The 13,256-nt window shown below is 57.6% G+C and overlaps 1 protein-coding gene across 1 annotated transcript; it reads left to right on the forward strand.

The window, feature by feature from the left end:
* Positions 1-6,799: 6,799 nt before the first annotated feature.
* On the forward strand, positions 6,800-9,250 carry FEZF1 (FEZ family zinc finger 1). The gene is made up of 4 exons (XM_076328641.1): positions 6,800-7,597; positions 7,772-7,906; positions 8,207-8,339; positions 8,946-9,250. The coding sequence occupies exons 1-4, from the start codon at positions 6,800-6,802 to the stop codon at positions 9,248-9,250; spliced, it is 1,371 nt and encodes a 456-aa protein (XP_076184756.1).
* The last annotated feature ends 4,006 nt before the right edge of the window (positions 9,251-13,256 follow it).

A 13,256-nucleotide genomic window follows, 5' to 3' on the forward strand; every position in this document is an offset into this window, starting at 1 on the left:
GCACGGAGTCCCCCACCTCCAGCCGAGCTCAGCCCTCCACCGCCGCTGAGGCCAAGAGGGGAGAGCGCGGCGGGCCCGTGCCGGGCCCCGCAGGACCCCGCAGGTCTCCGCTGCACCGCCCCGTGGCTGCCGCTGCCCGCCACGGCCCCGCCACGGCCGGTCCCGCCCGCGGGGGCATCAGGGCTCCCGCTTGGCGCCGTGTGCGCCCGCACCGGCTGTTCCCCGCCCGTGACTCGTGCTTGTAGAGCCACCCCGCGCTTTAAATCCGATCTCGAGCAGAGAGCGGGCGCAGCTTTGGAGGGAGCGCCATTGCGAGGGGGCGAGCCGTCTCCGGGGGACCGGGTGCTCATCAATGGCGCCCAGAGGAGCGGCCTCGCTCCTTGGCCCTGGGGACACGGCACCCACTCAACGGTTCCTGGGGTCCTGGGGGGATCTCGGGTCAGGCCCCGGTTGTTTCCAGGCTCGTGGGGGGGCCAGAGCTCCTCCTGGGACACGCCAAACCCGTGGCGCGGAGGCCGGTCGGGGCACCTCTGCGTGGGCAGCAAGTGCGGCTCCACGAGGGACAGGGCAATGAGCGCGGGGTGTCGGGGAGGGGGTGTAAGGCAGTGGGGTGGGTTGCTGGTGAGCAGAGCTGCGCAGAGAGTACCCTCCGTTACGTTACGCATCCTCCGAAGGGGTTTTGAATCAAGCGTTTGACTAACAGCAAACGAGCGAGCAGCAGACGGCGGGAGCCGCCAGGCAGCGACAGGAGAGTCCTCTCTAAAGGAGGACTTCAACTCGTTTTGTGCGAAAGGGACGGAACCTGAGACCCCCGCGGGACCCGCAGAGGCACCTCGGCCGGCCTGGGCTGCACAGCGCAGCTCCCGGTCCGGCCGGGCTCCCACCGGCACAGGCGCGGTTTTTTCTAATAGCGACTAAAAAAAATAAAAAACAAAACAAAACAAAATCAACAACAATCAAAGTTTAAGTTTTTGGCCTTAGGGGCAATACTGTCTCTCGTCCCCACCCCCGAGGGATGCCCAGTTGTCCCCCGTGTCCGTGCCCGGGTTGGGGTGCCGGGCGAGCAGCCGGGGGCGGCGGGGAGCCCTCGCCGGGCGCAGCGCCGTCCAGCAGCGGCCGCGACGGGGCACGGCTCCTGCTTTTGTTCTTATTTTACTGTTCGTCGCTTGGTTTCTCCCTCCCTCTCGGCAGCGGCACACCGAAACGGACCCCGCCACAAGAGAGCGGGGGTTTGTCCCGGGTCCGCGTCTGGCAGCCTGTTGATGGCGGACACCTTCTCCCCGCCGTCAAGGCGAGCCCGGCGTACTCCGGTGCCGGGAATGCAGCACCGAGGCGCCCACGCAGCCGGCCAGCTCTTTGCTTTGCTCCAGGTTAGCTCCCAATACACTGGGAGAAAATAGAAACAAAAATAAGTTAATTGCTCCTGATCCTATTCGGGAATCTTAAAAATAAATAGCTTCCCCGAGCCAAAGAGCGCAAGGCGTTCATTTAGCAGCAACGGGGCTAAACATGTGTTGAACTGGGAAAGGAACAAATGAGAAAGTGTCATTCATGGCTCCAGCTGCCGCTGGCCCCTCCCAGCCACTTTCACCAAGGGCCCTTTGGAGCTGATGACACCGCCGGGTCCCCGCACAGGCGGACTGATTAGATTAGACGTGATTGCTGCAGTTCACGTTCGGAGCTGGCACACTTAGACAAATCGCTTGCATGAATTACGGGAGGGCCGGGAGCGCTGCTTTAGAGGGTCACTTGTAATTTCGATTATATGTGATTAAAGGCTTTATACGTGAAAAGGCTTAATTTGCACCCGTTTGGGTTTCGGTTTAGAGGGATCTGTATGACACGTACTGCACTGTCAAACTTTGTTTTACCTCCGGGAACACTTGTGTTTGGCGGGTCAGTGTCAACTGTTTTTCTTTCGTGATGGATTCTGTCAAAAATAGCAATACTTTATTCTTTTCCTTGCGGTGGAACTGATATAGAGGGATGCCAACACGCACTCCCTGTATGGGGAGACTATACATAGTCTCAGAAGGTATATACACAGATATATATATATATATCGATTTTCCCCGGAGAAAATGTCAGTGGAGAAAACGCCGAAGTGTTACAACTTAAAACAACGCGGCAAAGCCCAAGCGCCTTTGCCCTCGCTCCTGAAGCAGCAGAGCCCGAGGCTGCTGCCCGGTGTGCCCGGGCCCTGCTGCCGCCCTCGCCTCGCCGGGGCCGGGGGCGCCGGGGAGCCCCGTCCCCCGCCCCCGCAGCCGGGCGGGCGGCGGCAGCAGCAGGTTCCCACCGAAAAGGACGGCGGCGCTGGATCTCCCCCAACGCCGGCTGATAAACGGGGGCCGCAGCTGGCCCGCCCGCCAGCCTGGTAATCCCGGAGTCTGCTGCCCCCCCGCTTTAACTCTTTCCCCCGTTTATATTTTGACTTCCCTTCCACAGAGAGTAAACAACAAGCCCTGAGTGGGAATGAACGGCGAGCCCAGCAGCCAGGGGCTAATTCCAAGCCAGGGTCAATGCGTTTCGCTGCGGCTGCGGGGAGAAAAGGCGCTCCTCGGACACGGGGCGCGGCGGCGGCGGAGCCGAGGAGCGGGGGGGGCTTTTGTCCCGTGTCGGGGGTAAATCGCCTCTTCACAAAGCCGGCGGCTCGGGAGGGGACGGCGAGGACTGGTCTTTAGCGAGGGCAAACCCCAGCTTTTGCAGCGGATCGCGGTGGTGGCACTAGTAATGATGACTATTACAATAAATAATAACAAGAGTAACCAGGCTCTGACCGGGCGCCGTCGGGTCGGCCGGTGCCCCGGCCAGAAGCATTTTCCGTAACCTCCCTGTTCCCTCCCCATTAAACTCGCCCAGACAAACGGCCCCCGGGCCCGGCTGGTCGGCGCCCTCCCTTCCCCAGCCGTGGGGAGCGGGCTCGGAGCGCAGGGAGGGAGCTCGCCGCGAGGTGCAGGAGGGCTGCGGTAGAACACTTCCAGGGAAAGATTAATACACGCAACAGAAGGTTAGCGGAGCTACTATCCTTTTCAATTCATTTTTTACTTAAAAACGCAATGGAATTATTCATTTTATTAAGGAGGAAGAAATTAAAGATTAGGCTTTAGGCGGTATTTTACCTCCCTCTAATCGCCTCTGGGATCGGATTGGAGTAATCCGGACGACGAGATGAATTCTCCGGTGACTCGGATTTTGAGTGCATGTAGAGATACGTTATGACAATAATGCAAGTGAGCAATATCAAGAACATAGCCTAGGAGCGAATGAAACACAAAACCGATTACGGGGAAAAAGAGAACAGCAGCTTTCCCGGGCAGAACACGAAATCAACCCGAGGCAAAACTTTTGCCCTTAATTCCTCCGACGGTCTGTAACTCTGGGAGGCCGGCGGGCCCGCTCCTGCCCCCGCCGGCCCCCTCTACCGGGACTCGGTACGTGCCGCCAGCCTGGAGAGAGGTCCGGACCCGGGGAGGCTGGCCCAGCCTGCAGCCCGCCGTGCCCCCTGCAAAAAGAAACCGGCCAAGAGGTTACTCTTCGCCACCCTCAGAGCCCGTAAATCTCTCTGCCTCGGGAAAAACCTCTCTGCACCGGCACGACTGCAGGATATTTGCAGCTCGGCAGATACGTAACATCGCTGAAAAGACGCCGTCCGAGCGCAAGGCAAAGCTCGGGACAGGACTAAAAAAATATATCGACATTGTTTTTAGTAAGTCTGTCTATATTGCGGGCAACCCCAGCACTAGCAAGGCTCCATCTCTGAGACGGAACTGAATGACTTCCCAAAAAAGAAAAATTAAAAAAAAAAAAAAGGCTTTTAGATCTCTATTCAATAATTAGGCACGAACATAAGTTTTCGTGTGCGGTACGGAAAGAAAGGGAGGCATATCCGTAAAGAAGTAACGAATAATAAAGCTCCCGCTTCTCCAAGAGTGTATCTCAGTATTGAGGCGGCCAGTATAATTGTAATGGCAGGGCTGTAATTGCTGCTTTGGGATATTTACCCCGCTCAAATGACACTACATATTTTACTTTCAAACACATGTCAAAAAGTCAATCCCAAAAAGACCAGTTAAGAGCAAGCTGTTAACATATTAAGTATATGGGATTTGAAGCCTCTAAAACCCACTCAACAATAATTCCCTTCTTCAGCACCAATCAAGAGGAAATTTGCCTAGATTGAATTAAATGTAAATTGCTCTGAAGGAGGAAACTCTCCTCTGGCAGACACAAAATAAGCGAGAGACACCGACACCCCGGAGAAGCGCGCAGCCCGGGGCAGCTGCCCCGCACGGCGCTGGGGGGACACGGCTCCGGCCCCCCCGGGGTCCCCGCGGCCCCCCGGGGCGGTGACACCGGCCGAGCCGGGGCTGGCGGTGCCGGTGCGGGAAGCAGCAGGTAAGAGGCGGGCGGCTGCGGCAACCCGATCCGGCGCAGCAATTACGGTCTTAACGCCGCGACCCATCTGCCGGGGGGGCGGCGGCAGCTGCACCCCGGCCGGCGGCCCCCCGCCCCGGCCGAGGGAAAGCAGGGAGCGGGGCTGGAGCGGAGCACCGCGGCCAGGGACCCCGCACGGCACGGCAGGGCACGGCTCGGGTCCTTCCTCCGCCCCACGCTTGTCCGCATGGCTGTGTCCATCCCGGGGTCAGCCCCGGCTCCTGTCGCCCGCCTGCGCTCCGGGGCACCGCGGGGACGGGGCGGACACGGAGGTCGCAGGGCGTGCGGGGCGCATCCTCCGCAGCGAGGGATGCCCGGGCCACGGCCCGTCGTCGGACGCCTGTCCCGGGGACCGAGGGGCATCTCTTCCTCCGTCCCCCGCAGCTCCCCGATGCTCGCACGGCAGCTCCCGGCTGCGGAGGTACCGCCGTGCAACAGCCGCTGCCTTGTCCTCCTCAAACGGGGCCGCGGTGGCCCAGGGCGGCATCGGCCCGGTCACAGCGCCAAGGGCAAGGACGCCTCCCTCCATCCCTCCATCTCTTCCTTCCCGGGGCCCCAGCCCTTCCTCCCTGCTCCCGCTTCCCCGCAAGCGGGTTGTCCTGGGCCGGGGGGGGTGGGGGGAGACACAGCATTTTGCAGGCTCCCCAGCTGGTACCCGAGCAGCGGGGGCCGGGCCTCCCTGCCTCTAGCAAGACCCAGGACGTCCTTCCTCCCTCCCCCGGCCCCGGAGAAGGGCAGTGCTGGGCCGCGGGAGTGGAGGCCGCCCCGCGGGCCCCTCCGCCGGGGGAAGCGGCCCCGCGGTGTCCCGCCGGCCGCCCGCTCCCGGGGGCGGGGGGGCGCGGACGGAGGGACCCTTGGCTGCTCCCGGAGATTTCGGTAGCGGCCTCTCAGTCACCAGCCAAGTGAACCTCAAGCCGGCGGGAGGAACGGGAGCTTGTTCTGACCCCGAACTGCCGGGTGGTGGGACAGGGGGTGAATACAGAAAGCCCCTTACCCACGGCTGTCCCTCTCCTCTCCCCGACCCCTCGCTTCGCTGTAAGTACACTCACCCGGGGCGTTGGAGCTACCCGCCCGGAACAAGGCCGCCAAGCTTCGCTTAAATACATGGGGAGCGCATCTGCTTAGGTGCGCATATACCTACAAGCAGTGTGTGTGCTGTATACTACTTCGTGTATCTACACCGATCCTGAGTTTCCGGTATTTGTGTTGTGCGTGTATTATTTAAGCGCAGAGAAGCTATACCTAGTGTATAGGCAGGTTACTTTATATACATATCTCTCTTTCTCTCTAAATAGTGCTTCAGATTTAAAAGGCACTCCCTCTTCCTACCTCCTTTTCCTTCTCTTCCCCAGCCCCAGGCTTCGATTCATCCTTTTGCTCGCAAGCACTCGTTGGATTTGGCCCGGGTGGTTCCCGCATCCCCACGCCTTGCTCTCGCTGTCTGCTTGTCGCAAGTTCCCCGCTCATTTGTTTACTGTGTTTTCCAAAAGCTCACCGCCACCCGACCTTGTTCTTTAAAGCAGTGAGCAGACCAGTAACAGTCCCAGGAGCAGAGCAGCCATCTCCCTCCCTCCCTCCCTCCCTCCGACACACACACCCACGCACAAAGAGAGCTCGGGCTGGAAAGTGGCAAGGAAACAAACAGCTTCCCCTCCAGCCGCTTCTTCTGCAGCACCTCGTTTGACAAATACCCTGGCGCTTGCCCTTGAATTGGGTTTCACATCCCTATTTAGCACTTGGACAATGATTTTAGATGATGTCACTTAAAGCCAAACAAGAAAATTGATCTCGGATTTGCTTGGCCTCTAAAGCCTGGTTAAGCAGATTGCAAATAATAATAATAAAAAAGAGAGAGACGGAGGGAGGGAGGGAGGGAGGCAGAGGGGAGAGCGGCAAGAAGGAGGGAGAGACGCCTCCTTCCCTGGGCGGGGGAGGCGCGGGCGCCAATGAAAAGTAGCCGCTTACTGGGGGGGAAAAAACTTTTCCTGTTGACTGTTGGAAGCGAATTGAGCAATTATCTAGTTTACCTTCTCCTCTTGGAAGTTAACGATTGGCGAGATCTTGGCTGCGTTATTGACACAACACTTTCTATTGATAGAAATAAGTAGCGATTGTCCCGAGTCACTGGTGCGCCAAAGTAAACTGTGATGGGCTGGCATGAGTCCACTGGACTAAGAAGGCTGGTTCCGCCGGCGGAGGCTGTGGTGATGGTGGCGGCGGCGATGCTGGTCTCCCTCCTTGCAGATCAGTGACAAGAAAAGGGGCAGAGAGAGTGAAAGAGAGAGAGAGGGGAGAGGAGGGGGAAAAAAAAAAAAGAGGCGTCTACCAAAGCGGCTCAAACCGGGCGAACAAATGCAATCCAGCCATGGACAATAGTGGCCACCACACGGCGACCAAAATCCTAGCGACTCCTCCGGCCAGAGAAAGCCTGTCTGCCAGGAGCAACATGATCAGCACGCCCAAGCCCCTCGCCTTCTCCATTGAGCGCATCATGGCGCGGACGCCAGAGCCCCGCTCCATCCCCGTCCCGCAGCTCCTCCACGGCTCCGTGGCCAAAGGCGACCCCAAGCACCCGCTGCACCTCAACTCCTCCATCCCCTGCATGATCCCCTTTGTCCCGGTGGCGTACGACCCCCTGCCCAAAGCGGCGGTGGCCGGAGCGGAACCCAGGAAGGCTCATTTAGACTCCTCTTCCTCGCCCTCCTTTAGCTGCGGCGATCTCTTGAACTGTGCCCTGAGCTTGAAAGGAGATTTCCCCCGCGATGCCCTGCCCTTGCAGCAGTACAAACTGGTAAGACCCCGAGTGGTCAATCACTCCTCCTTCCACGCCATGGGAGCCCTGTGCTATTTCAACCGAGGCGACAGCCCTTGTCACCCGTCCTCCAGTGTCAACATCCACCCGGTGGCTTCTTATTTCCTCAGCTCTCCCTTGCACCCGCAGCCCAAGGCTTACCTGGCGGAGCGGAACAAGCTGGTGCTGCCGTCCGTGGACAAGTACCCGGCGGGGGTAGCCTTCAAGGACCTATCGCAGGCTCAGCTGCAGCATTACATGAAAGAAAGTGCTCAGATCCTCTCGGAAAAAATCGCCTACAAGACCTCGGAGTTCAGCCGCGGCTCCCCGAGCAGCAAGCCCAAAGTTTTCACGTGTGAAGTTTGTGGAAAGGCAAGTAGAGCCGCAGCCCGCCTCCCTTCCCCCTGCTTCCCCAGCCTCCTACCCCCGTCCGTCTGTCCGCCGGGTTGTCGGTCGCTCGCTCGCTTTATTTTTAAACGACGGCTTCCCCTCGGCGCTCTCGCCTTCTAATCGCAATTATTTTTTTTGTCTGATTTCACTCTGAAGGTATTTAATGCACATTATAACTTAACTCGCCATATGCCGGTGCACACGGGAGCCAGACCCTTTGTTTGCAAAGTTTGCGGGAAGGGCTTCAGACAGGCGAGCACGCTCTGCCGGCACAAGATCATCCACACCCAGGTGAGCCTCCATCCTTCCCTCCCTCCCTCCCTCCCTCCCTCCCTCCTTCCCCGAGACCCCTTCGCTCGCGCTTTTTGGGGAGCCCGGCGTTGTCCGACCGCTCCGCGGCAGCGGCGCGGTGCGGGGGGCGGCTGAGCCGGAGCCGCCGGGGGATTTCGTTTGGGGTACCGCGGGGTGCCCCGCGCTGGGAGCGGGGCCAGGCGACGGCGAGCCGTCGGCTAACACACAAACCCTGCAAACCAGCACACGAGCCCTGCAAACCAACCAACAAGGCGCGACTTGGCGTTTGTTTCCCTCCAGGAAAAGCCGCACAAGTGCAACCAGTGCGGCAAAGCCTTTAACCGGAGCTCGACCCTGAACACACACACGCGAATACACGCCGGCTACAAACCTTTTGTCTGTGAATTTTGTGGCAAAGGATTTCACCAGAAAGGTACCAGACTCCAGCGCCCTCTCCCTCGCCCGGGGCCCCCCTAGGCGATGTCAAGCGTCGGGACAATTTGCGATGGGGGGGGGGAGAGATTGATTTTGTTTTTAATTTCTGTTATTAGAGATTTAGGTTAATTTTAAGTATCGCGAGCCCCGACACATTTCCTACGGCACGGCCCACGGAGTGGGGCAGGGCTTTCGTTGTCGGGGGAGCGCGGGGGCAGCCTTCCCGCGGGCAGCGCCCGTTTTCCGCGCACTGCAACGCGCAGCTTCCAGCGCACCCTGGCAAACGAGTTCGCCGCCTTTTTTCCCCTCCGCGTGCGGGAGTTTGGTTAATTTTTCTCCCCGTGTCGCTGGGCAGGCTAAACCCAGGGGTTTTATTTCGGCAATTGATGTGATTTCGGTTTATTCGATAATTCCCTTCTCGTCTGTCGAAGGAACAGCCGCGGGGAGGACGGGGAGAAGGCGGGCGTTTGCTAAGAGATCGGCGGTCGCTTTCGGCCAAAGCCGGGCTCTGGGGACGGGGCAGGGTTTGGGGATTTTTTTTCTCCCCCTTGCAGCGTCCAGTTCTCACCCCCCGGTCCGTTTGCCCTTCTTGTCTCGTCCCCAGGCAATTACAAAAACCACAAGCTGACTCACAGCGGGGAGAAGCAGTTCAAGTGCAATATCTGCAACAAGGCTTTCCACCAGGTGTACAACCTGACCTTCCACATGCACACCCACAACGACAAGAAGCCCTTCACCTGCCCCACCTGCGGCAAAGGCTTCTGCAGGAACTTTGACCTCAAGAAGCACGTCCGCAAGCTGCACGACAGCGCCCTGGGACTGCCCCGGCCCCCCGCCGAGCTGGGGGGGCCCGACCAGCCGCCCCCGCCCGGGCCGCTGCTGCAGGGCCCGCCGCCGCTCCAGCCGTGAGGGGCGGCCGCCAGCGGGGAGCGCCGCTCCGCCGGTGGGAGCTCCCGCCGCCGCCGCCCGCCCGCCCGCCTCTTTGCATGCACCTGTTAAGCGGTTTTGTGTGTTATGCTCTATATCGCCACTAACGTTTGTGGGACTGATTGTTTCCTCTTCTTTTTTTTTTTTAATTATTTTTTGGTTTGTTTTTTAAAGACTCTATTTTTTGTTGCCGTTGCATCTCAGGTGGAGAGATGGTTTAAAAAAAAAAAAAGAAAAAGCGCCAAGCCAATTTCTGCTGTATTTATTTGGGATCTGTATTACCCGAGCCGGGAACGCTGCACCACTTTAATTATTTCGATGTATATATATTCCCACTGTGTTGATCCTGCCCTGCCTCCGCTGCCTGCTGGTTATCCCCCCCTTCTTGGTTTACCTCCTCTCCCTCTCCCCCCTGAATATCGTATCTATATGGACAGAGATGGTTCGCTATGTACGGATTTGAATTTCGATTTGATTCTTGCACGTGGAAAAAAAAAAAAAGAATTCGTTGACCTGGTGGAAATAAATATTTGAACACGAGTGACTGCGGCGGCGGGGGCTGCGGCTCGGCCGGCCCCGGGGGCTGCGGCTCGGCCGGCCGGGCGGGCGGGGAGCGCGGCGCTGGCGCTGTCTAACGGCAAACCTCTCCCGCTTCCTTGCCAAAACGCTGAAACAACCGCTGAAGACTTTAATTAAGAGGGGTAATTAGTTCGGATTGATCAAAGCCGGGTTGTTATGTTATTAGCTGCTCAGCAGACTCTGCCAAGCCGAGCCTTGGAAGCGGAGCCCGCTCGTCGGTGGGCGCCCGAGGAGCGGCGGGAGGGGGCGGCTGGGTTTATAACGCCCCCGGCGGTAACCGAAGCAGGCATGAAAAACGGGTACTGCCCCCCCAGGAAGAGCAGGCGTAGCCGCTCACCTCCCGCTGCCCGCAGTCCCCGCCCCGGGCTCGGGGTCCTTTCCGGGCAGGGGGGGCCGCGCCGGGAGACGGCGGGGGGGGCCGGGTGGTGCTTCTCCGGGGCAGGCCCCGAGGACGGCGGCGCCGGAGGCGTCCGGGGAGAAGCTCAGGGCGCCCCGCGGGCGCTGGGGGTTTGCCCCGCTCTCGGGGGACCTGGCGGTCACGTCTGCGGGGCCGCTCCGGAGCGGAGCCCTCGCAAACGGGTGGTTTGGTCTCGCGGGGCACCCCTGCTCTTGCCCGGGTTTTACAGCACCTGGAGCCCTCCCTGGGTTTTGGCTGCGTGGGAAGGAGCGAGACGCGGTGGTTATAGTCGTGCCTAAAGCGTTACATCCAGGAGAGGGATATCCTTTTGCAGGCGGCGGTCCCGCCCCCCCCCCCCCCGGGCTGTCCCTCTCGGGGGCGTTTGCAACCAGCAGGTCTGGCCTTAAAGTTCAGGCCGGCGGCACTTGTCCCACCGTGCGCCTTTGAAGGCGGCTGAGAGGGGAAGGGAGTCTTTCGCACATCTCGGATTACTGAAGTCATCCTCTGAACGGACGACTGCACTTGTAAAAAGCAAAGCAGCGGGTCGGACCTACAGCTCAGCCAGACCCCCGCGGCACCCCGGCAGGGCTCAGCGCCTCACGGAGCTCGGGGGAACCGAGGGGACGCGCCGTTTCCCTCCCGGCTGCCGGGGAAAAGCAGCCCGGAGCCCGGCCCGTGATTTGGGTGGAGGGACCAGTCCACCCCACTGGCAATCGTTGCACGGGCAGCGGCGCGGGGGCCCCCCACGGAGCGGGTCTCCGCTTCGGAGATCTCGGGGAAGCGGGGAGCCGCTCCCCGCTTTTCCACGCTGATTTGCGGCGGCAGGGGCAGACGTGGGCGGCGGCGGTAGCGGGATGCGGGAGGTGAGTGACCAGCTGAAGTGACCCCGGATAAACTGGGAGGCGGGCTGGAAAGGGGCGGAGGGGAGAGGGTCCTGCAGAGCGGTGGGGACAGGCTGGGTTTCCCCTGAGGCTCCGTCCCTGTGGTCACTTCCCCTCCGGCTCTGCCCGGCTCCTGAGGCCAGGAGAGGGTCATTCAGGCTTCAACAGGGATAAATTCCTCCCGAAACAGGTGACTGCAGTGCATCGCTAGTTCCTCTTCTTTCCTTGCTTGCCAAAGGTAAACTTTTGCAACATGTAATGAAAGGTAAGATGTCCCAAAGATCCCACTGAAATTATGTGGCTGTGTCCCTGTATGCCTCTGCTTGAGTGAAATAAATCAAAGCAGAAGTCCAACTTACTTATTGCTCAGCACGTGTGATAGTACAAGATACTGCAACTATCTTGGCAAGGTGCTAAGTACCTTCATTTTATAACTCTTTTAAACAGTTCAAAACTATTCAAGAGCTGCAGGTACGCTGCAGGTACACTGGAACAGTCACAAAAGTATTTCACATCATGACAAAAGGATATGGATGTAAATATATGATGAAATGAAAGGAGAATCTAATCTGGCCACCTTGTGATGAGCATGTAACATCAGTCTCAAATCAAACATCTACATGAGGCCTGAAGACACCACAGAAGACTGTGCGCTCTGGTTACCCAGGTGACTGGCAATTCTTTGCTCTACCTTCTTTCTCCAGACTGTTTTCTGAATGCTGGGAAAAATGAGGGCTCAGGCTTCCCCAGGCAGCGGCAGTTAATTTATTCCTTTTGTATGGTTAGAGAGGGAGAGAGAATTTCCAACGTTGCTTGACCGTAGACCATTTACAGGTTTATAAACAGTAATCGGTATTTTGCCTTCCCTCCTGTAAAAGATCTGCAGTCACTGCATGATCTGGGTTCTTCTGCGTCTTCCTGATGAAAAGTGCTATTTCGCTAAGGAACTCGCGTGCAGGAGTGACCGCGTTTTGAAATGGAGTGGAAATGAGGCACTCTAGTTTTATTCCAAGGTGAAGGAGAGAAAGTCAGTGATGGGCATGGATAAGTGTTTCTCCTTCCTAGATTTCTTGAGGTAAACACTACAGACGTGGGACTTCACAGGGAGATAAGGATGGCTCATTTGTTATTTCGCTATATAAACCCATGTTTGTGTCAAAGGCTGGGATTAATACATGTCTCGGAAGGCCTGCGCAGCATTACCTTTCATTTCCTGTCTTTCAAGATTAATCTCAGGTTAAGTGAATTTCTAGTTAATGGTCAGAGGCAATTCAAAGCTGGTGAAATCATCATGAGAGACAAAAGCGATCATTTCATATACATCCAAAGCTTAGAGCTGTTAACAGCTCTCCTTACCACAGACAAGATTAATACTTTTTATCTTTTTTTTTTTAATTGTGAATAATTTTGATAGGAGAAATGGAGTAATCTGTACCTAAAGGAAAGGTTATATGTTCTCGTTCCTTCTTGCCAGTCCGCATCATTGCCATATTATCCATATCCTCTATGACAACTGGTCAGCCTCATTCTACCAGTCCCTTGTGGATGCTGGGAGGAGAAGGGCGTCGGTGTGTCTGGGTCTGCTAAAACAGAGCTGCAGAGTTGAGCATTAGCGTCCTGATGACACCGTAGCCCACCCCCCATCAATCACAACAGCTTCACTTTAGTACTGAATAAAAGGGAGACAAGTCTGGTGCCTATGGGACTCCGGAGCAGAGAGCCCTTGTAAAGGAGGAGCTGTTGCCCTCGACCCCCCTGTCCCCACCCAGGATTTCTCAGATGGGACCGAATTGCTTCTGTTCTTATCAGATGCTACAGTTATATTAACACGTGTCAACGCTGAAAGTGCCGTGTGTCTGAAAGAGCTACCAGAATTACCAAAGCTGCCATATATCGCTGTAGAAATAAAATACAGCAACAGCAGGATCCTCTCACAGAGTCAGATACAAAGTTCTTTCTGAAGCTGAAATGGTACCGGCTTTGCTTTACTACTGCTTTATTGGCGATCAGACACCCCCCAACAAAAAAAAGGGGGGGGGGGGGGGAAGAGACAAAGATATTAGTAATGACCTTTGGGTTTGTTGTTGTTGTCGGTGGTGGTTTTTTTAAAAGAAAAATCCATGCATGTCAA

Source organism: Aptenodytes patagonicus, chromosome 1, assembly GCF_965638725.1.
Source record: "Aptenodytes patagonicus chromosome 1, bAptPat1.pri.cur, whole genome shotgun sequence".
Lineage (NCBI taxonomy): Eukaryota > Metazoa > Chordata > Aves > Sphenisciformes > Spheniscidae > Aptenodytes > Aptenodytes patagonicus.